We start from the raw sequence: 18,706 nt of genomic DNA, 5'->3' as shown, positions 1-18,706 counted from the left end.
GCTATTCAATTTTGTATTTACTAATATAAAAATTAACATAATTATTTATACAGGTGTTACGGTCAAAATTACTAATTAACTTTAAATCGTCTCAGGTATACGATTTAAGTATTTATAAGCTAGAACATCGTTGTAATAAAAACAATTTCATCCATTTGATTAAATATAAATAGCGTGAATTCATTAATTCGATTTGTAGGTATTTTATGTTTTTTTTTATATTACCATTGAAATTGGTCATTTACTCTATAGCTGACGTTTGTTTGAATCTAGTTGAATAAATAGCGTTGACAATTCTTCCTTTTCGGATCCAATATGGTACCGCTTCTGGTTATCGTATTTTTGTTCGTTTTATGTTTTGACAGACTTTTAAATCTGTCAAATCAAAGTTCTATTTTTAAAAGAAGAATGTGACGTAGTTGGTCACTTAGTAATCTTGTAAAATCGGAATTGTTGATTTGAACGTCACCGCCGAAATTTTTAAACGTCTGATTTTTTGAAAATTCGCGATGAAAAACAAAGTATCTGACCTCTGGTGGAATAAATTTAAACTACTATAAGTGGTATAAACAAACCAGAAAATTGTTGATTTGAATGGAATTTAGTCTGTATTAAGAAATTTTTAGTAGATTTCAACATGATGAGTACATTAAAATATTTTAAATCAAATCGGTATTGTTCTGTTCCTCAATTTAATGTTTGTTTATACCATTTATATCGGCCATTTTCCTGCATTCGACCTGCCCTCTCTATTCCGTTTCAATCGCGAATAAGGATTTATCTGATCCATCCATTAATTTGGGATCTATAAATCAGGCTTTTGCATAAACTAGTAATTATTGGAGTTAGTTAAATTGATTTTGAGGATATATTACTAGTTTAGTCCAATTTTTGGGATAAAATACGGCTGTGGTGTCATTTCTTCGATTTGGTAAGTGATATTTGCATATTGGGTGATCGATTATGTGTGACAACGAGTAAATTGTTCTAGATACGAATGAATGTTTGGTTTGAGGCCAGAAAACGGGTTTCTTTATCGAAGTTGTACTGAAGACACGTGATCCTCTGAAAGCTGGAAGACCCCATCGATTTTGGGTAAGTTATGCTATATTAAATCCCACCTCGGGGGCGTTTAAGGGGTACTTGTGAATTTTAATAGTGGGAATAATGCTTGTTTTGTTTTAGGGTTTTTCCACGTGGTTTTATTTGGGGTTTGGATCTAAATAACTGGATTTCAGATGAGTTACTTTAATGATTTTGATTTGTAACCATTTAAATTGCTTATCTTCATTTTTTTTTTAAATTAGTGGAGTCAATGAAGGTGGATATGAGTTATTACCTCAGATTTCGTTGAACCTCCATCGATTTTCATAAAAATTGGTGAGTGGTTAAAGGATACCTCAAGGAACAAAGGTGACATAGTGCCAACTTGCGCTTTTTGCATTTTAGGGGTGAAATACACCCCATTTTTAAAATTATTTTTTAGATTTCTGAAAGTGCAGTCACTGTAAGTTTTCACTTCCTATTTCGTTGAACCTTCATCGATTTTCATGAAAATCGGTAAGTAGTTAGAGGATACCTCAACAAATAAAAGTTATATAGCATCAACTTGCGCTTTTGCCTTTTATGGGTGCAATACACCCCTAATTTTTAAATTGTAAAAAATGCAGATTTCCGCATTATGGCGCAAGTAATCTCGTTTAATTAAGAAAAATAAATATTTTTTTTATAATTATGTGCATGAATTATATTTTTTTTTATTTTTCAAACCTTATAGCAACCAAAAATTCCGAAAATTAACAAGTCGAAAATCACGAAAACCTTATTCTTCTTTATTTCTGAAAGTGTAGTCACTGAATGTTTTCACCCACGATTTCCTTGAACCTTCATCGATTTTCATGAAAATTGTTGAGTAGTTAGAGGATACCTCAAAAAACAAAAGTGATATGGCACCAAGTTGCGCTTTCTGCATTTTAGGGGTGAAATCCACCTTTTTTTTAATGATAAAATGCAGATTTCAGCATTCTGGCTCAAGCAATCTCGTTTAATTAAGTAAAATAAATATTTTTTTACATTTATGTGCATGATTTATAATTTTTGTTAATTTTTCAAACCTTATAGCAACCAAAAATCAGAAAATTAGCAAATTGACAATCACGAAAAAAATTATTCTTTTATATTTCCAAAAAGGCAGTCGCTGAAGGTTTTCACCCCTGATTTCGTTGAACCTCCATCAATTTTAATGAAAATTGGTAAGTAGTTAGAGCATACCTCAAGAAACAAAAGTGATGTGGTAACAACTTGCGTTTTTATCCTGGGGGTGGATGTTACCCCTTCTCATGGGTGAACACTATTTTATTAAAAATAACCCCATAATTAGATAGAGGAGTAAATTCTAAACAAACTTTCTTTTATCAAGTTTATAAATTTTTTATTTAAATAATGTTTCATAATTTAATAAAATATTATTGGTACAGTAAAACCTGTCAATAACGGCCACTAAAAATAAAAAACAATTGGCCGTTATGGAAATGTGGCCACTAATGCTAGGTTTCCTTTTCCACAAATACATAAAATATAATTGAAAATTTATTTATTTTAGTAATTAAAGCCAATCAAATATAATTCTACAAACAAACGGAACATACCTTTCATTAGATATCGCAAATCACTTTGGCTGATTTTGTCTGCATATATATTATGTTTGAGGAATCCCTTTTTTTGCGAGACTGGATATAGGACATTTCTCAAGTATGAGTTCACATTCATGGTATATCGTTGCTATACAGGGATAATAATCTGTGCAATGTTATGGTACAGGCTACGTTAAATATGAAGTAAATGTGGAAGATATACACTGGTTATTCATTTCAATTTAATTTGATTGTTTTTTAATCGTTTACAATAATTAAAATAATTAAAGATATAAAGTTAGGAATTTCAAAAATAAATTCAGTTCTCATTGGCAGGGTGGGAAATAATAAAGTGCCATACAATAGCATTTCATTACAATGCACATTACAGGCATTACAGGCTGCTCCGTTTCAGAAAACTCATACTCTCAAACTTTGAGAAAACACTCATTCAGTTTCGACCAACCCTGTATTACCTAAAATTAAACGTTTTGCTAGATTAATAATTTTTAACAATAATAGACTATATTAAAAATCACTTGAACATAAATTGATTTTCTGATATCAAATCACTACAATTATACAGGGGGTGAATATTGCTATGAAATTTGAAAAAAAAAAAACGTAATTATCTTTTAAACTACTTCGTATAACATCACAAAACCTGATATTTTAAGAAATAAAACATAAAGGAGAATCCAAAAATGTAAAAATATACAGGCTGTTCCATTAAAAAAAAGATAATTTTGTTTCACCCTGTCAATATGGGTGGCTCTGTATATTTGGAAATGTATTTAAATTCTGATATTATATATGCCCCAATCTCACCTAAATAAACTTTTTTTATATCTCCTACAACAAACGGCTAATTGGACTTCCCACAACCTGTATACATACAAAATCTCCGCTATAAAATTTTTTCAAAGAAAATGTTATTGGTTTTTTTTTTAAATACCTTTGTTAATTTTTGAAATATGAGAATTATCCAAAAACCATTACAAAGCTAAGTGAAAGGTCTATGACACTGTATTAAACATAATTTTGTAAATCCTTTATTTTTTTTTAAATACAAGGTGAAAGGGCCCCGGTTACATGGTTCTCGCAGTAAAATTTACGTTTTAAATGTTTCTATCTCGGTTATTTTTTGTCATAAAAAAATATTAAAAAAAGAAAAAGCTTAAATAAAGTTAAAACTAAAATTGTGTTCTCTACCATTTTTTAAGTATATCGAGTATTTTTGGAGTTATTATCAAAAGAAAATGAACTTCACGAAAATTTGAAAAATTCTAATTTTTTTTAATCGTATTTTTTTTCAAAAATATGCATTCTAAACCGGTCAAAATTGTTGAAGTTATTACTCATTATAAAATAAATAAAGTTTTAAATGGGTTACTATAAATTTTAATTTTTGTGGAAATGACGTAGGTTTCATTTTTCATTCTTCCCTAAAAAATCTGAAAGGGTCCTCTTATTTCCATCATAACTTGCTTAATTTTGATGATATCGACTTCTTATATAGCTTTTTGATAGTTACCTTTAAGTACTTTATTAAAATGTTTAGTATCTCTATTTAACAAAGTGCATCGTTTTCCTGTTATTTAAGCTTGAATAATAAGATTTGAGTACTCGCGGAAAAAAATATACATTCAATTGCATATAACTCACTTTGTATATGTAATAAAGGATTTTTCGAATAAGGAGCTTATTTATTTTTATATTATCTTCGATTTTGGTAACAACAACTTTTTTGAAGAAACTTATTGGTTTTGAGTTATTTATGAAAAACTGCTTTAAAACATGGAATTTTTTCAGGAAGAATCAAAACTTTTGATCTTTAATAACTCAAAAACTATTGATTTATTGAAATAACTTTATATAACAAATTTTACTTATAATTTATCCCTCTATCGATTAGTGGTATTATTTTTAATAAAATAATTTTCACCCCCGAGAAGGCGTGGCATCCACCCCCAGGGTAAAAGCGCAAGTTGGCACCATGTCACCTTTCTTTCTTGAGGTATCCTCTACATACGTACCAATTTTCATGAAAATCGATGGAGGTTCAACGAAATCGGAGGTGAAAACCTTCATTGACTCCACTAAATCTGTAGAATTTGATAATTATGTTGCGGTAATTTATTTGTATAGTTTTTTTTTATGGATATAAGAATTTTTGAGGTAACTTATTTTATTTGTTGAATTCAGGTATCTACATTAGGTTGGTATTTTTTTAATTTCTTAATATTTCCTTATATAATTTCTTATGTACACGGCTCTTGATCGGATAGTCATTTGTTTATTTTCCGCTACGCGACTCGACCTTACCATTCGCAGAGCTCTACGATTGCGTCTCGAGATTTATAAATTGCGTTTTTTTTATATACGTTTATATATTTTTTTGTTGCTACCCATATTTAGGTAATTTACCCAGTGATCAGGGGTCGTTGTTTGGTACAGTTTGGTTAGTTTTAGTAGTTCGTTTAGTGTAATTTAAAAAGTGTTCAATATATTATTTATGTGTTCAATTAAAGTGTCAAAGGTGTAGTATTATTCCGATTCTTTTGGCAAAATCGGGAATTTAGGTACACTGGATTGGTGTTTGGGGCATGAAAATAGTAAAATTGGGAATCCACCCCATCTTCACTGTATAAAAGCTAGCCCGCAACACTTGTGCTCTCACCTCCAACGAATTGTGTGTTGCGTTGTGAGGTGGTGGCACAGGGTTTGAAATAAACAAATTTTTTGAATTAAATTAATTACAGTATTTAGATTACGTCATCACACCCAGATGGATGACGTCACTAGTATGATATTTATGCCAAAAAATTATAATGTAAAAATAAAAATCGATCTGTTTCGGTATATATCTCCAGAGTCGCCCATTCTCAAGAAAATGAATTTATTCCAACTCAAACGTCCTCACCGTATTTGTTTATAAGCCAAAACATTGTTTATAACTTTAAAACAGTGCTGAGGCCGCTTAAATAATCCGTATTTTATAATACACTGCAAAGTGTATTATATAGGTAGAGAACCTCTTTATATGTAAACAAATTAGCAAACTTCTAAATGGTTTACTTTTTGTTCAAAAAGATTTTAAAAAATTTGAACTGTTTTAAAAAAAATTATATCGCAAAATTATTCTGCAAAATCTATTAGGTCGATTTTAATGAAATTTGGTGGACGGTTTAAGTATGTTGTAAGAATTTTCTAAGCGAATTATGAAGGTTCTAGGTGCAACCAAAGTGGTTGAAAAATATTGAATAAAAACAGTCTTTTTTGCCCCCTTATTTTCCATTTATTGCTATTTTGCAGAAAGGGTAATAATTTAAGACATTTTAAACCAGTCGTATATTATACAAAATTCAATTATCTTTATTTTCTTTCCCTACGACTTTGTTCCAAAATGAATCGTTTTAAAGTTATAAGCAATGAAAGTAGAAAAAATTGGTATTTTTCGAAATTTTTAAATATTTAAATTTTTTTATTAATGTTCCGGGCATATTTGAGAAGGAGCATAGTTCAATTATAATTATTGAAGTTGTCACCTAAGTTTATTTGCAAAAATCCGAATGCCACCTCTCACATCCACCTCAAAACAGATCCGCCCTGGTCTATAGATATATTCAATGAGATGGCATTTGGTCTGCAACTGCAACCTTTTCAGATCTATTGAGGTCCTGTAATCCTAGATTAGATTCTCTAACCTGACCTTTTTTAAAATAACTGATAGCTTTTTTAAAATCAAATGTTTAAATTGATGAAATCTATAATGAGGAAACCTACACAAAACATAAAAATAATTATGATCACTCTTTTACTCAGAAGTGGAGAAAAAATTTGAAATAATGAGATAAAATAATATATCAGGACTTAAAAATAATGGGGCCTCAAGAGATGGAATTAGTAGGGTAGCATTGAATGTTAAATTTGCAAGTACTAAAGCGTCATGGGGACTTATTGGGTTGTGAAGATTAGGTCCTAAAACCAAAAAAAGTTAAGTATTCCATTTTGGTAGGGATTTTCCATGTTTTTATTTATGTTTCCATTTCCAAAAATTGTGTATAGCGCCATTTATTCATAATTCGAAAAAATGTCTTAACCTTTAACTACACGCGCTGGCATATTTTGTACGCCAAATATAAGAATTCTACTGCAAATATGTTTGAAAATTTAATTTTTGACCTTGTTTATCTATTTAACCTATCATCACTGGAATGTGCTTTACAATTGGTTTTAGTTTCGTTATAATCGGCGTTCTGAGAAGATCGTAATTACCAGTTTTTTATTTGTTGTTTCCGGTGGTGTACAAAATACGCCACGATTGTAGTAAATGTTTCATATATTTCATATATTTCAATTTATGAGTACATAATATTTCAATTGGTTTTTGAAGTTATACTTCTTTAGGCACGAGGGTGAATTTTTACATTCCCTGGCGCATGCGCACACCGACAGTATGGTATTAGTCGCTACATCTTTTAAGTTATGTAGCGCAAATAAGGTGTACGTGAAAAGAATATATTATTAGTGTTTTTAGTAAATATATATTTTTTTTTTGGTTTATTGGCTTTGGGAAGAACCCGTTTTGCCACGAAAATTTATAACATTTAAAAGACTATACATATAACTGAACACAATTTGGTACAAATACAATTTTTACAAATCTGTACATATAAATACAGTAACTGAATACAATATTTGGTACAAATACAGTTTTTACAAATCTATACATATATATTTAATACCTAACTGAATAAAATTTGGATTGGTTGATATAGACCTAAAAGTTGAGGAAATTATAAGCGTCTCCTCGTACGACCTAAAAAGTTACAAAAAATAGCTCTTACTTCGCGATTATGGATGCACTCCAGCATAATGGAAAGATAATTTTGAGGAAACGGGATTTTTAGTTTCGTTAGTTCCGTAATAAGGTAAGAGGTGGCATTAGAATTATGACTGCATTGAAAAATCCAGTGATTAAAGTCGTCAAAACTGTCACTGCAGTCACAGAGGGGGGATGTGGCCAATTTCATCTTATAAAGCTTAGAGTTGACTGCTCCGTGTCCAAAGAGGCACCTAATGTATTTGGTGTTAATTTTTCTATTGGGATGGCTTCTTTTAGCAAGCTTTGTAGAAGGAAGTGTTGGAAAAAGCGTGCAGTACTGAAATGCATTGTTAGATCTAATTGTTGTCCATTTGTCTGCCCATTTAGTTCTTAAGTTTTGCTTACATATAGATAATGCGTCTTGTAGCGTTAATTCGGGGGCTTGTTTGCCATCAGTGATAGCTCTTTTTGCCAGTTTGTCAGCTGTTTCGTTTCCCGTTATGGAGGAATGCCCTTTGGCCCATATGAAGAATGTATTTATCTGTTTATAATCTAAGGCTCTTAAGGTTGTCAAAATTTCCACGATTATTGAGTTATTGTATATGGAGGTAACCGGGTACACCAGAGCTGATAAAACAGATTTCGAATCCGATATTATAGCCAAGTTTGACAAGGGTAGCAGTGAATTGTTTGCCCAATCCAAAGCCTTAAATATAGCAAGTGCCTCTGCTGTAAAGATTGTAGAGTTTTTGTTTAGTTTAAACAACAAACTTTCGTTTGTGTTTTCCCTGTACACTGCACATCCTGTTCCAGTAGGGGATTTGGATCCGTCTGTAAAAAATTTATGTACATTACCTAATTTCTCTAATTCTATTTGCATAGATATGTTATTAATTGCTGGGTTATCATTATATTCTGGAAAAATAATATTTGGTTGTGTAAGACATATATCGAATTTAGCCGTGAAGAACGGCAAACCAGAATCATCACGTAGTTCGATGTTTGAGACTGTTGCAAATGCATCAGCTAGAGGGGGACAGTTTCTGTTGTGCCAGTATTTATTAGTGTAGCTATATGCAGTTAAGACGCCTAAATTTTTAATAAGGTCGTTGTGTGTAAATCGTTTTTGTTTAACAACGAATTTTTCAGCTAGTAACTGTCGTCGAAGTTGCATGGGGGGTTCGCCACACTCTGCAAGGAGAGCAGCTGTGGAAGTGGATTTAAATGCACCAAGAACAATGCGTAGAGCCTTGAACTGTACCCTATCTATTTGTGAAAGTCTGGAATTAGTGGCTGATCCATACAAGAAACAACCATAATCTAGGATAGATCGAGTGTACGCTCGGTAGAAAATCAAGTTAATGTTAGGGTCAGCGCCCCAATGATATCTGTTAATTGCTCTTAGGATATTAAGACTTTTTTCACTTTTCTTAATGCATCTTGATATGTGATCAGACCAGGTCAGTTTGCAATCAAATGTGATACCCAAATATGTGTATGTTTTGCAAACAGGTATAGTGTGATTTTGAATTGTAAGGCTATTAAGTTCTGGCAATTGGTGTCTGGTAAAAAATACAATAGCAGATTTATGAGGTGATATTTCAAATCCCTGTTCAGGAAAGTATTTAAAGCAGCAATGCACTATATACTTAAGATTACTAACACATTGAGAGTAGTTTTTATGAGTAGTGTATATAGAAAAATCGTCAGCATATTGTAAAATTCTTGCGTTCATACCAAGGTTGTGAACATCGAGGGTATAGATATTAAATAGAAGCGGGCTCAACACCGACCCCTGTGGCAGACCAGAGTTAACCTCTCTAGGACCTAGAGTATTTGTATTGCATTTTATAAAGATCTGTCATCTGAGGAACATATTAATAAGAACAAATGCAAATTGTGGTGGTATATGGATGTATGTTAACTTTTCATATAAACAATCCAACAGCACGCTTTCATAAGCACTAGAGATATCTAAAAATAAGGCAGCTGAATAATGGTTTTCTGAAAAAGCCAACTGAATTTCCGTTGCAAAATATATTTATTATAATTTTTATGTCTGTGGATTTGTCTTCCTCCTTATAAGTATTATTGAAAATGTTTATTTTCAATTAATGTATCTGTCACCGTGATTGTAATTATGTCCGAGAAATGATCCACTGAATACAAAAGCGGTGGTAGCTGATCGGTAGAGCATTCGCCTAGGGATCGAGAGGTCCCCTATTCAAATCCGGACAGTCATATCTTTTTTTTTTAATTTTTGGTATTCTTTTTTCTTTCTAAAATTAGTTTAATATTTAAATACAATACAAAAAAAACTGTTTTAGATTATATTATAATAGAAGTATAACTTCTTACGTGCGTACAAAGTATACACACATTCTTTTGTTAGTCATTATGCCACAAAATATATTTTTGTTTACAATTAATACTTTTTCTAACGTAAAAAATTACATTTCAAAAAATTTTTTATTAGTAATTTTATTTTTCAAGGGATCAGATTCCAGTTAGAAATCCCAATTGACTTACTGAGAAGGAACTCCAAGCATTCGCTGATGCCGAATAAGGTTTATAAAAACAACTAAGTGTATTTTTTCAAAAAAAAAAAAATAAACAAAACCGCTTAATTTTAGTATGCCGCATAAAGTATGCCACGCGTGTACGTATGTTACAACTTGATGGGCGGGTAGTTAAAGGTTAAATAAATGTTACTTATTTTTATAAGGAATCCAAATCTGCAATAAAAAATTGGGGTTTCTATTTAAGATTTTAAAGTAACCCCCTACCCCACCTCCGTCTGGGGTCATGTTGGGTGCCATTCGATAGATTTTTTTATACACTGTTCTTAATGTACTTAACTTACCTTGTCTTAATCTGAAGTTTTCGCGTTTTTCTAAGGATACCTACTTATATTTTTTTACGGCCTGCCCACAACGCACGCCCCTGTATTAAGAGTCCATATATTTATGGTAGGGGTACATTTACAGGTTACAAGGTTTCTCCTGATGTGATTTTATGACGCGCTCGAGTAACTGCAAAAATTCCTGTTTGAGCTCCCCTACCACAAGGAAGACTATGCTTGCATTAAAAAAAATAATCTGTGTGTACTTTTGTACGCACGTAAGAAGTTATACTTCTATTATATGATTATATTTTATAAACGAAATTAATATACTTTTTATTTATATTTTATTTAAATATTAAACTAATTTATACTTACTACTTCTCAAACATTTTTATTAAAACAGTGCCAAAAATTAAAATAATAAAAGAATAAAACACACACAAACACATTAAAAATGCCACAAATGATTTCTGAACATTAATTGTCGGAAAATTTTTTAACTAAATACGTATTTTCTGAAAATAAAATTATATAATAAATATACTTACAATCATAAAATGTATAAAAAAATAAAAAAATAAAAGTTTCTATTGGGATTCGAACCAACTTACCAGCGCTCCTGTTATTGGCGTTGTATTGGGGTTCACTCGCATTAAACGCTTCGCCACGGAGACAGTGTGTCATTATGTGCGAAGATCGACTAACTAAACGGATTAAACTTTTGACATTTTTGAATTATGTAAATCAAATTATTTTGATTTTGAATTGAAATGATTTAGAATTGAAAAAATACAATAAAACATAGAGTAAGAAAACAATATATTAGGTGAATATTGATAGAAATTTTGATGGTAATCAAATTATGTAAATAAAAGTATTACATACTATGTATCAATATAACGACTAATAAATTTCGCAATCACTTGCATCGTGCAAAGTGGCTATGTTCAAATATCATAACAAAATTTGATCAACTATTTTTAAAACACTTACCAGTGTAAGATTCTTTAGCTTTGAATAAGCGAGATCGTAGATCGTCCCGGTTAATTGTTGTTATCCACAGTTCTCTACGGCTTCGAGCTAATAGGTTTTTTATCAGTAATTTTGCGGCACTCATACTAGTCACAGTTTGATGGGCTTTCACATTGGCATGCAACAAACATTTCTTCTATGTTAATAAGTCCAAAAATATAATATGAAAACTATTTAAAAAGGCAGTATAACCATTAACTAACTTTTTGTTTGTTGTTTCTCTTCCTACAAATTTTAAAACGCAACAACCATACATAACCAAACCACAGTCCCACAGCTGCCATATTGGATAATTTTTGTCATGTCATTTGAACATCCAATCAGAACAAAGTTGTAATGCGACTGAGCCGGGATCAAAGGTTTTAATCCTATTAAAATTCACCCTCATATCGCGCGTAAAGAAGTATAACTTCAAAAAACATTTGAATGTATAGATTAAATATTATAAACATTACTGATTTTATTTTCAGGACGCCCTGTTAACAGCACGACTGCATGGTGACAATGTAATAACTTCAAAAGATATTGACGAGTCCTTCAAAAACTTATCCATTGAAAAAGTTTATGGTGCATCTACTACACCGAATTGGGTACCCTTTAGTGATGTACCAGGTGCAAACAGCACTGATCAACTGTTTTATTATTTAGATGTAAGTTCAATTAATTATATATTTTTTGTTTTTCTCTGTTCAAATATTCTTTTTGTACCTATAGTCGAGGAAATGAAGCTGAAAAAATGGCAAAACCTCGCAATTTTTTCGTCCAGCATCGATTTGTACCAAAATTTGGGATTAGGCTCATTACACCCTCTAGTTCATTTTCTATATTGAGCCGTTGTACGCTTTTGGTTTTTTAAGGGTGAAAACTACCCCTAATTGTAAACAATTATAAAATAACATTTTAAACTTTAATATTGTCAACATTTGGTTCTTATTAGTTACATAATGATTGTTTTATGCTTTAAGATATACTATCATAATATTTCAACCCTTAAAACCAACCTTGTTGGAGCTATATATAAAAATTTACTTATCCTAAAAGAATCATTTCGGCTTGCATCGATTTACATAAAAATTTGGGTTTAGGATCATCTCACCCTGTACTTCATATTCTATATCATACTTACTGGTTAAATAATGTTTATACTTTAGGATATAATATAATATTTTAACCCTTAAAAACCACCCTTAATAACATTACAGTTTTTATAAGTAGATATTTTAATAGATCTATACCGAAAAAAAGTAGAATTAAAGAATTACAAAAACATTATTTTACACAAAAATACGAATTTACAAATATGTAGGTACAAATACAAATAGTTTTTTAGTCATCTTCCAGTATACGAACCGGTTCTGTGGTATTAAGGCGGAAATACATATCCGCGCCGCGAACTCCGCGCCGTGTGAGCGCCGCGCGTTCGTGGCGCGGTTAATGTTCGTTAAAATTTTTCATTTTGACGAACCTTCCGCGATCCAGAGGAAAGTTACGAACATTTAGTAATTGTAGATAATTAGTATTAAATGTGGGTGCCTACATTGGATCCGTTTTTCTCCGATCAGATTAGATCCGATATCGGCCGACGTCGGGAGTAGCTTCTCCTATTCTCATCGAGAAGTGTTTGGTTTCATTCCGATTGGTTGCAAGTTGAGTTGCAAGTTGGTTGCAAGTTGGTTGCAAGTTGGTTGCAAATTGGTTGCAAATTGGTTGCAAGATGGTTGCAAATTGGTTGCAAATTGGTTGCAAGTTGGTTACAAATTGGTTTCAAGATGGTTGCAAGTTGGTTACAAGTTGGGGGTTGCAAGCTAACATGTTTAAATATATTCAATGTCATCATCTCATTTTCACTTTCGACGGTAAACATCAATAAGTTTGATATTTCCTTCCTAACACTCCATTACTAACAAATATTCAACTCAGGCGCCCCAAAACCAACAAACCACTCGCAAACCCGTCCAAATACGTATTGCGAACCATCAAAGCATTTGTTGAAAAGCCGACAGAAGTTAGATCGTGGTGCGCCGTGTGCGAGCCGTTTGTGTGCCACTTGAAAACACGTACTAATCTAACAAATATGCTGCGCGCGAGCGGCTCGCACACCGAGCAGAGCGCATATGTATACCCGCCTTTATACATACATTGAAAATTATCCATAAGCGGTCTGATTTTTTCGAAAAAAAAAATTCGTTTTATAAACATAGCTCCTTCATTTTTGACGATAAAAAGTTTATTCAAAAATGACTTTGTAGGATTTTTGAAGAGTTATAAGACTGTGTAAACTAAATTTCGTAAAATCCCTTAGTTTGTAATTAGGGTGGGCTTAAAGGGTTCGAATAAGGGGGTGTTTACTCGTAAATAGAGGTTTTAAACAGCTATATCTCGCTAACTGTTTACTATAATGAAAATCTATTTACAAGGGATTTTTAGTTATTAAAAAAGCTACAATTTAGTGGTCCATAATTTTTTCGTTTTTCCAGTATTTTCGGAGATATTTTGAAGTAAAAGGTTAAAAATGGGAAATTCCAAAAAATTAACTTTTCTGTAAACTCCAATTTTTCTAAAATTAGGCCTTTTAAATGGGTCAAGCTTCTTGGGTGTATTGATAATACAAATATAAAAGGAATTACAGAAAGATGAAGACCAATTTTTAATTAGGAGGGTAGTTAGGGGGTTGTTTTCACTGATTTTTTTCATAGAGAAAAGCAGATACCGACCTTTTTTTGATCATAAGTCGCTTAATTTTCAGGCTAGAAACTTTTTATTACTATTCTTCGAAAGGCCTAACTATATACTTAAAAAAAGATTATAAAAGTTTTCCTCGAAAAATGCAAAGTTTTTACGTTATTCTACTTTGAATATTTCAAATTATGCATTTGACGAAAAAAGCTAACTTTTAACATGCCGTATATCGGTTTGTATTCGTCTTAAAGATATTACAGAAAAAGAATTTGGTTTGTGTTACTAAAAGATACAATTTTGATATATACAGTTTTTTTGATTAAATGCATATTTTTGAGGTATTCTCAAAAAACCCTCTAAAAAAGTCGATTTTTTCATCGAACAAGTGTTACTTGCAAGCGCGAGTAACTCGAAAAATATTAGTTTTACGAAGAAAATGCAAAAAATAGTTTTTTTCTTTCAGCACCCATGTCGTTTGAGGCATTCTAAATTTTGCTACGTTTGAAGAAAAAATAGTATACTTTATTCGGCAAAGAAGCGACTTTTCTTGACTTGCCCTCTATTACGCGCCTCACTTCGTTCGGCGCGTAATATCGGGCGCGTCAAGAAAAGTCATGCTTCTCCGCCTCATAAAGTAATATACTATTTCTTAGAACTACTTTTTACATCGATTTACATGGTTAAAATGTAATAAAAAATTCCCGCCCCCGAGATGGGGTGGCAACCACCCCCAAGGTTTTAGCGTACAGCGGCATGATATAGAAAATGATTCTTGGACTATTCCCTACCTTCTGTGAAAATTTCAAGTAAATCCATGCTGGACGAAAAAATTGCGAGCCAAAATGCTTCATTTGCTCGACTACTAATAAGTCTTTATTTCAAAAGTTAAATTTTCTGTTTTTCTAATTTCAATTTTGTGTATTTTCAATTTGAGGTTTTTGTATTTAATTTTGATTGCGTTTTATAGATGTCTGCTTTAAGAATATTTTTCCAATATTTCCTATATTTTATTTATATTCTTCTATCTCTAGGAACTAGTCCAGTCTCTCTTCTTTTTATTATATCTATTATTTTTTAATATAATATTACTTATTTATTATCTTCGTAGGTTTTGATATCGTAGTTTTACTAAATAATTTGTTAAAGTACACCATTCATTGCATCGCAGCCAAATTTTAATAGAACAATATATACAGAGTGTCCCTGACTAATTTATCCAGGCTATATCTCTTAAACAAATCCTGATTTTCGAATGAGACGAAAACTGTCCATTTGTAATACACTTTAATATGGCGTAGAGAAAATCATCCTCTAAATATTCATCGCTTAGTTACAACCCCTAACTTTAATTTTTTTAATAGCACCCTGTAAATTTTTTTTTCTAGTATTGGATGTGGTCTTCGATCGTCTATTCAACACATTTTTTAAAAATAAAATCGGTTCGTAAGTAATCAAGAAAATATCAGTTTATTTTTGTTAATTATGTGTCCCACACCAATTTATCCAGGCTATATTTCTTAAACAAATACGGATTTTTGAACGGGACAAAAATTGATCTATTCCATTTGTAATACACTTTAATATGGCGTAAAAAAATCATCCCCTAAATATTCATCCCTTAGTTACAGGGTGCTATTAAAAAAAATTAAAAGTTAGGGGTTGTAACTAAGGGATGAATATTTAGGGAATGATTTTTTCCACGCCATATTAAAGTGTATTACAAATGAGGCCCTTAAGACACAAGGGGTATAAGCGACAATTTTAGAAAAATTGGGTTTTAAATACAAAAATGGACTCCCAAACACATAGAAAACATGGTGGCTTCAAATTTTCTACATAAACTAACAATAAAAAGATCAAAAATGGCATGGCATTGAAAACATGCTAAGTAGTACCTACCTAGACTTTTTAAATTCGTCTAGAACTTTGAACAAAGTTTTCTCAAAACTTGGCACATATACCCCTTGTGTTCTAAGGGCCTCAAATGGAACATATTAGTTTTTGTCCCATTCAAAAATCTCTATTCGCTTAAGAAACATAGCCTGGATAAATTAGTCTGGGACACATAATTATCGAAAATAAACTGATATATTCTTGATTACTTACGAACCGATTTTATTTTAAAAAAATGTGTTGAATAGACGATAGAAGATCACATTCAAAACTATAAAAAAATGTACAGGGTGCTATTAAAAAATTAAAGTTAGGGGTTGTAACGTAAGGGATGAATATTTAGCGGATGATTTTTTCTACGCCATATTAGAGTGTATTACAAATGGAATAGATCAATTTTTTATCCCATTCGGAAATCTCTATTCGTTTAAGATAAGCCTGGATACATTAGTCTGGGACACCCTGTATATCTTGGAAATTTTATATTTTTAGGATAGTGTAGTGAATCTCGTGGAACTAGCAGAAGAAGAACCCACGTACGTTCAACACGGTGATATTATTTTAACAAAAAGCTGGTATCCAGATTCTGAAAGCGAAAACGTAAGTGAAGCGTACCAGAATTACTTCAAGACTGCGTGCCAATGTGTGATAAGTGGTGATGAGGAATTGAGAGAAGTGACCTTGAAGGACATAAGTGAAAATTCAAAAATTGGTCCAATATCCCAGTGGTTCTACAATTTTGGATACTTCCTGCTTATAAAAAACATCACATATGATTCTCTGACTTTAAGAGCATTAGATCTAATAGAAACTTTAGAGAACAGCCCCATACCAAGTTCTACTGCTTCGCATAAATCTCTTCAACTTTTAGTTAGGCTCCTTCTACAAAGACTGTTGCTTTCTTATACCTCTCCGGATATTCTTAAGCGGATGTGTTTTACGTTAAGTATTTTGTGCCTTAGGGAACCTCTACGACAACTAGCTATATCAAAAATCAATCAAAAGATTGACGTGATTGGTCAAGGTGCTATGCTTCCAGTATTGACTATCATTTACTACTTGGGAGTTGACGCCGTTAAAGCAATATTTTTACCACGTGTTACATTTTTCCTTGATCAGGTTGTAAAAGATAATGGAGAGATGATATATTTTATTTTGGTAAGTAAAATATTTGTATGCTATAGTAGTTCAGGGAAATAAGCAAATATTACTAAAAAAAATAATGCATAATCGTAATGGACAGAAAAAGTACATAAAAATTAAAAAGAGAAACGCCGAAATCCATAAATAAGAACCAAATATACAGTTAACAGCTCCTTCCCCCTCCATCGCTGCTGCAAGTTTCAAAGCCGGCCTATTTCGAGGACATTTTGAAGCTTTGTGGACGATTCTGTTGAAAGATTCCTTTTTGGAATTTGACACATTAAAACTTTAAAGTTTGCTCTTTCAAATGACTCTGATTAGACCTCTTAATTGTTACATACAAAACAGCTGCGAATTAAAAAAAGGGACTATAGCATTACGCTATAATTACTATTTCTGCTAATTTTATTTTTTCTTAATTTTTAATTATTATTTCTCAAAATCGAAACGATGTTAGTCATTCAAAATTCACATGTAAATAAAAACGGAATGTATCCTTCACCATCTGTTTTTCGTTTGTGCGGTGTAACAAACTGCACCCTCATAAATTAAGTACTATATCAGACAATTGTGTCAACAACTCACTAACGCATTCAAGGGCGTTTTCTTAAAACTGCAAAAGTATACGCCAGACCTAAATGATTTATTGTCATCTGGTCAGAGGGAAGAAACATAAACAGATTATCGTTGTGGTTTTCTTTTTAGTCACGACACAGCTGGTAGTCCTGTCGCCAGGGGGGGTACAACGGCCTCGTTAATTCAGATGGACTTACTCAAGTTTTTTTTATGTATTTTGACCCGTAGAACACGAATTTTTTGGGTAACAGTTGATCCGGATGTCGATAAGATTGTTATAGACCAAGAACTTGAGGAATCAAATAACAGCGATTTTTGGCAAAACAAAACAATATTTTGTATTTTTTGGGCCATTTTAAGTAAAAAATATTTCTACAAGTTTTTTCGTAGGATGCACAGTTTTCGAGATAAACGCGGTTCAACTTTAAAAAAATCGAAAAATTGCAATTTTTGAACCCGAATAACTTTTGATTAAAAAATAAAATAGCAAGTCTGCTTACCGCATTTGAAAGTTTAAGTCAAATTATATCGGTTTTGATTATTTGCATTGGTAAAAATTTATTTTTTTATTGTTTAACAAAGCTATAAACACGTAGGGTTTCCCGTGCTTTTACATGCGTTTTAACGCATGTAACGTAGAAATAGTCTTGATTGCACTAGTACCTATTCTACCTACTCGTTCGATTTTAAATGAGAAATCATAGAAACATCACTCACGCACTAGTTGTTTGTAGCTTTGTTTAGCAATAACACAATAAATTTTTAGCAATGCAAATAATCAAAACCGACATAATTTGACTTGAACTTTCAAAGGCGCTAAGCAGAATTGCTATTTTATTTTTTAATCAAAAGTTATTCGGGTTTAAAAATTGCAGTTTTTCGATTTTTTGAAAGTTCAACCGCGTTTATCTCGAAAACTGTGCATCCTACTAAAAAACTTGTAGAAATATTTTTTGCTTAAAATGACCCAAAAAATACAAAATATTGTTTTGTTTTGCCAAAAATCGCTGTTATTTGATTCCTCAAGTTCTTGGTCTATAACAATCTTATCGACATCCGGATCAACTGTTACCCAAA

The 18,706-nt window shown here is 31.7% G+C and overlaps 1 protein-coding gene across 1 annotated transcript in view; it reads left to right on the top strand.

Moving 5' to 3' along the window:
• LOC114326547 (uncharacterized) overlaps positions 1-18,706 on the top strand; it is a 54,951-nt gene that overhangs the window by 22,921 nt on the left and 13,324 nt on the right. The window contains exons 4-5 of the mRNA XM_050657227.1: positions 11,809-11,988; positions 16,403-17,068. Of these exons, the coding sequence (XP_050513184.1) occupies positions 11,809-11,988; positions 16,403-17,068 (846 nt within the window). The remainder of the gene's footprint in view (positions 1-11,808; positions 11,989-16,402; positions 17,069-18,706) is intronic.

This window comes from Diabrotica virgifera, chromosome 7 (genome assembly GCF_917563875.1).
Source record: "Diabrotica virgifera virgifera chromosome 7, PGI_DIABVI_V3a".
Lineage (NCBI taxonomy): Eukaryota > Metazoa > Arthropoda > Insecta > Coleoptera > Chrysomelidae > Diabrotica > Diabrotica virgifera.
Note: the sequence above shows the minus strand (reverse complement) of the source record. Positions and strands in the feature narration are given on the sequence as shown.